General features: G+C 41.3%; 1 protein-coding gene across 1 annotated transcript; it reads left to right on the top strand.

Annotated features, from left to right (window-relative positions):
- Window positions 1–321: 321 nt before the first annotated feature.
- Window positions 322–2519, top strand: LOC108558258 (putative uncharacterized protein DDB_G0277255; the record flags this gene model as incomplete). Its single annotated transcript, XM_017915104.1, has 1 exon — window positions 322–2519. A coding segment is annotated over exon 1 (2168 nt), but the record flags the coding sequence as incomplete, so codon positions are not given.
- Window positions 2520–4437: the final 1918 nt, after the last annotated feature.

The raw sequence follows: 4437 nt of genomic DNA, 5'->3' as shown, positions 1-4437 counted from the left end.
ATTTAAATATTTGTTATTCAATATCTACACTATTCGATTATCATATAATAGCGTAAACATTGGGTTTATACTACAAAATTACAATTTTTGTTGCATAATCTAGTTTAAATGGAAAATCCGATATTGCTTTTACGTTTTGTTGTTTGCTTGTGCATTTTTATTAGAATTCTCTTTTACTTGGAACAAATTCATTAGTTTCTTATTGGAATATCGGATGAAAGTAATCTTATTAGAATATTATTTTTTTTTATTGCAGATTATGAAATTGAATGTTTCTATTTTAATTTCAGTAATTGAAATGTATTTTGATGTTACAGATCAGATGGATCGATTGATGGATTTGATAGAGTGATGGCTGCGTGTGGTGGAAATATACCGGAACAAGGAAGACCACCGGAAGTGGACGGAGATGGACGCAAGTATGGAAGGGAGAGGAAGAGCGTGGAATTGGTGGAAGCGGCATCGCCAAAGCTTGCGGAGACCTGCAAAGAGACGCTGAAGAAGGTCTTTTTCCCAAAAAGGATGATACCGGGGGTGGAAGCGCGGAATGCTCCTAAAAATGCGATGAACGTTAGTATTAACAATAACATCAATAACAACAACAACAATGGTGAGATTGTGACGGTGAGCGGAAGGGTGGAAGTCGAGGGTAGGAAGGGAAGGAATTCCTTCCACCAGGACGTGGAGGAGGCCCTAAATTCTCTTCTGTGGCAGCCGTACGAGTACCAGAACAAACAAAAACTGAGCGACGGTTCATTGGGGTCCTCGAGTTCTTGCAGCAGCCTGTCTTCGTCCGGCCTTGAATCCTCGAACAATGGTACCGAGAGGAACGGCAACGCTGCACCAGACCTACATCTTTTGGTTAATAACCTGCACGTAAACCGGCTTAGCCAATCGCTTGCGTCACGTGACGCGGCTGAGCAACATTCAGGAACCCAGTTGGAGAGCGTTCTTAGTACCATCGAGTGCGGAACGGCAGCCGCTTCGCGTCGCGCACCGCTCCACACACAGCTCGGACGTCGAGGTCCTTGCAGCAGCAGCAGCCCTTCCTCTTGTCCTAGCGCGAGTTCACCCAGTGATGATACATCTGGAGCAGCCGCTATGCGCGTCGAAATACCACCACAGCAGCAGCAGCTGAACCATCATGCTCTTCAGCAGAACCAACAAATTGGCAACGGCAACATCAATCTGATGCATTACGGAGGAACCTCCACCATGATACACCTGCAGCAGAGGACCAACAATAACAACAACGTGCACCAGCTGCAAATGCAGCAGCAGCAGATTCAAGTGCGCGGTGCTCAGAACAACCTGAGCTCAGTGAACGTCGTCGGATTACCGAGCCATCCGCGGCAAGCATCAGTTCCGTCTTCAGCGATGACCTCGAATCGGAATAACCTGCTGATGCCGACGCACTCGCGCAACATCTCGGAACCCTTTCGTACAAGCAGTAACAACAATAGTAACAGCAACGTATTCCTTCAGGGCCATCATCCGAGGAACGGATCCGAACCAGTCGCAACCCCATACAGACCACCAACGACCATCAACAACGCCAACATCGTTTCTATCTTGAATCATCAGCGTTACACGACTAATGTGAACACGGCTGCGGTGAATCACATGAGGAGCTCTTCGATGCCCTACCAGAATGTGAACGGTGGTGGTGGTGCTGCTGTGGTGCACCAGAGGAACGGCTCCGATTTGAACGCAACGAGATCTGGAAGAGTACCGCTAAATGTCAGCAATGTGAACGTGAATTATTACCGAGCGGTACCGGTGAATGTTGTATCCGCGGTGCCCACCATCCACTGTTACAACAACCACACCACCAGCGATTCCAACAACGTTTCCAATGTTAACATCGTGCAGGCGATGCCGGTCAACCAGCAGACTCTGCCCGTTCCGACGAGCTACGCGCCTCCACCGCCCACGCTCGCGACGAACACCACGTCGACGTGCACCGAGGTCATAGTGCACAGCAGTCAAGAACCGGTCGTACCGGAGGTGCGCACCTTCACGTCCACTGAAGCCCAGACGGACGACACCGTCGTCAACGAGGCGGCGGCTCGGGAGCAGAGACGTAGGGAGAGGAGAGAACGTCGTCACCATAGGCGCGTCTACAACCATCGTCATAACAATAACGTCAGCAGCAGCAGCGGCGGCACCGCGGATAATTCGACCCAGTTCAATGGGACGCAAACCGATAGACTCCCGGATCTTCTGAACAACACCCTTCCGCCACCGTACTCGACGATGCCCTCGAACGGCAGTCAGATGATGGCGCCGCCACCGCTTCCTCCACCAAACATCCTCGTGCCACACGGAACTATTGTGCAAACTATGGTGCCCAACAGTATAGTGCCTAATGGATTAGTACCCAACGCGATGGTACCGTTCCACCATCCCCAGGTGGTGCCAGGTCAGGTCCCGCTCGTGCAAGGTGCGGGACCCGTCCCAGTTCCGGTACCATCGCCCACTGGATTTCGATTCCCCTTCCCGGCCGGAGGATTCAGAAGGTCAGTTTCTTTTTTATACTCACCCAAAATCCTCCACCAAAAAATATCAATTTCACATTACAAATACATTTTACAATTAAAATTAAATTGAAAAAAATACAAATTAACTGCAAAAATGTAAATGGCTAGAAATCTTATTATATCAATATTATCTTAAGTTGCCATTTGAGAACAGTATGCAATAGAGTAACCTTCTCAGTCAAGTACTAATACTATATTGACTTAGTGCAAGTAAACAAGATTAATGCTGATAAATAAACAAATTTATATTAAAATACATTTGACCAGACAATCTCAACTAAATGAAGATAAACTTACTTAAAATCAAAGTAAGCTTTGTGTAATTTTTCGACCATGACATCTTCACTATTTTACAATGTAAACTAGACGAACAGATATTATGTATACTTCAAACAGTTTAGAATCACGTCCAGTACAAATACTATATTGACATAATAAAACAAGTAAACTTTCTCACATAAACATTGCTAACTTAAACATTATGTTTATACATGTTTCCAGTTATAATTGAGTTACAAATGACGTTTTTAATAATCATAAAAAAAAATGTTTGTCAAGTAATCGAACATATAAATAAAAAGTTTGGACTTTTCAAAGTCATTAAACTAATTGGTTTTTGATTGAATTAAATAATCTGACGCTATTAATGAAATGTACTATTCAATTTTCGTATTTCAACCAAAAGTAACCCGAAACTGTCGCATCAAGTCGCATCCCTTTATTCGGTGTCTGCACAGCTGTAATCAGTATTTCCTACTATTCCTGTCATCGGATTTAACTATTGCGTAACCGAAATCACGTTTTGTAATTTCATTAGCGAGTCGCACGTTTTAATTAAAAAAAAATAATAATAAAAGTGAAACCGTGCACGTATCCAAAACAAAATACGAGCGCACCAAACAAAAACAAAATACGCATAGAAACAAAAGGAAGAACAAAACTAGTAATGAGACACCGTTTTTGTTCTTCGACATTTAATTATTCAAATGTTCAATGCCGTAACGTAATTAATTTTTGATTTTAAGCAAATATAAATCAATATAATTATTTTGTTAAAAAAAAATAATTTAATTCTGATTTGCAAAATGATTACAACGAATTCTTTAAAATTAATATAATTAATTTGTATATTATTAATTACGTTTGTAGTTGCAGCAAAAGTATTGAGTTTTAATATAATTATTTTGTTAAAAAAAATAATTTAATTCGATTGCTGAAAAATGATTACAACGAATTCTTTAAACTTAATATAATTAATTTGTATATTATTAATTACGTTTGTAGTTGCAGCAAAAGTATTGAGTTTTAATATAATTATTATGTTACAAAAATAATTTAATTCGATTGCTGCAAAATGATTACAACGAATTCTTTAAAATTAATATAATTAATTTGTATATTATTAATTACGTTTGTAGTTGCAGTAAAAGTATTGAGTTTTTTTTTGTTTGTATGTAACAATAATGGCTTCAATGACCTCTCTTCATTAAGGCCGCACATTATTCGTGCGCTTTCGCCTTCTAATTTATACTTATGCTTGATTGTCGTTGAACAGGCTTCTCTTTTTTCCCACAGTGCTTTTTTTTGAAATTTGTCGAGGCCTTCTCACTCCTCCTCCTCGACAGCTGCATGGGACCTTTGACTCTGGGCCCTCTTGTTAATTCGTGGAAGCAGAAGTTTTTGGGAGTCGAAACGCGCTATCTATCGTTCACAACAATATATGTGTGTATGTGGATGTACTTCCTATCCGCCGACTCCGATTTATCGAACATAATTAAAATTCTTTTGTTCCCGCCTTGGACCCTCCGACGAATTCTAATCGAGACATCATGGCGTTTCCACAGTAACCGATAATTAATATTAATTAACTATTATCGTGTTGGCTACGAACAGAACG

Source organism: Nicrophorus vespilloides, unplaced genomic scaffold (genome assembly GCF_001412225.1).
Source record: "Nicrophorus vespilloides isolate i.1.1-1 unplaced genomic scaffold, Nicve_v1.0, whole genome shotgun sequence".
In the NCBI taxonomy this organism is placed as follows: domain Eukaryota; kingdom Metazoa; phylum Arthropoda; class Insecta; order Coleoptera; family Silphidae; genus Nicrophorus; species Nicrophorus vespilloides.
This window is presented reverse-complemented; position numbering and strand designations above follow the sequence as displayed.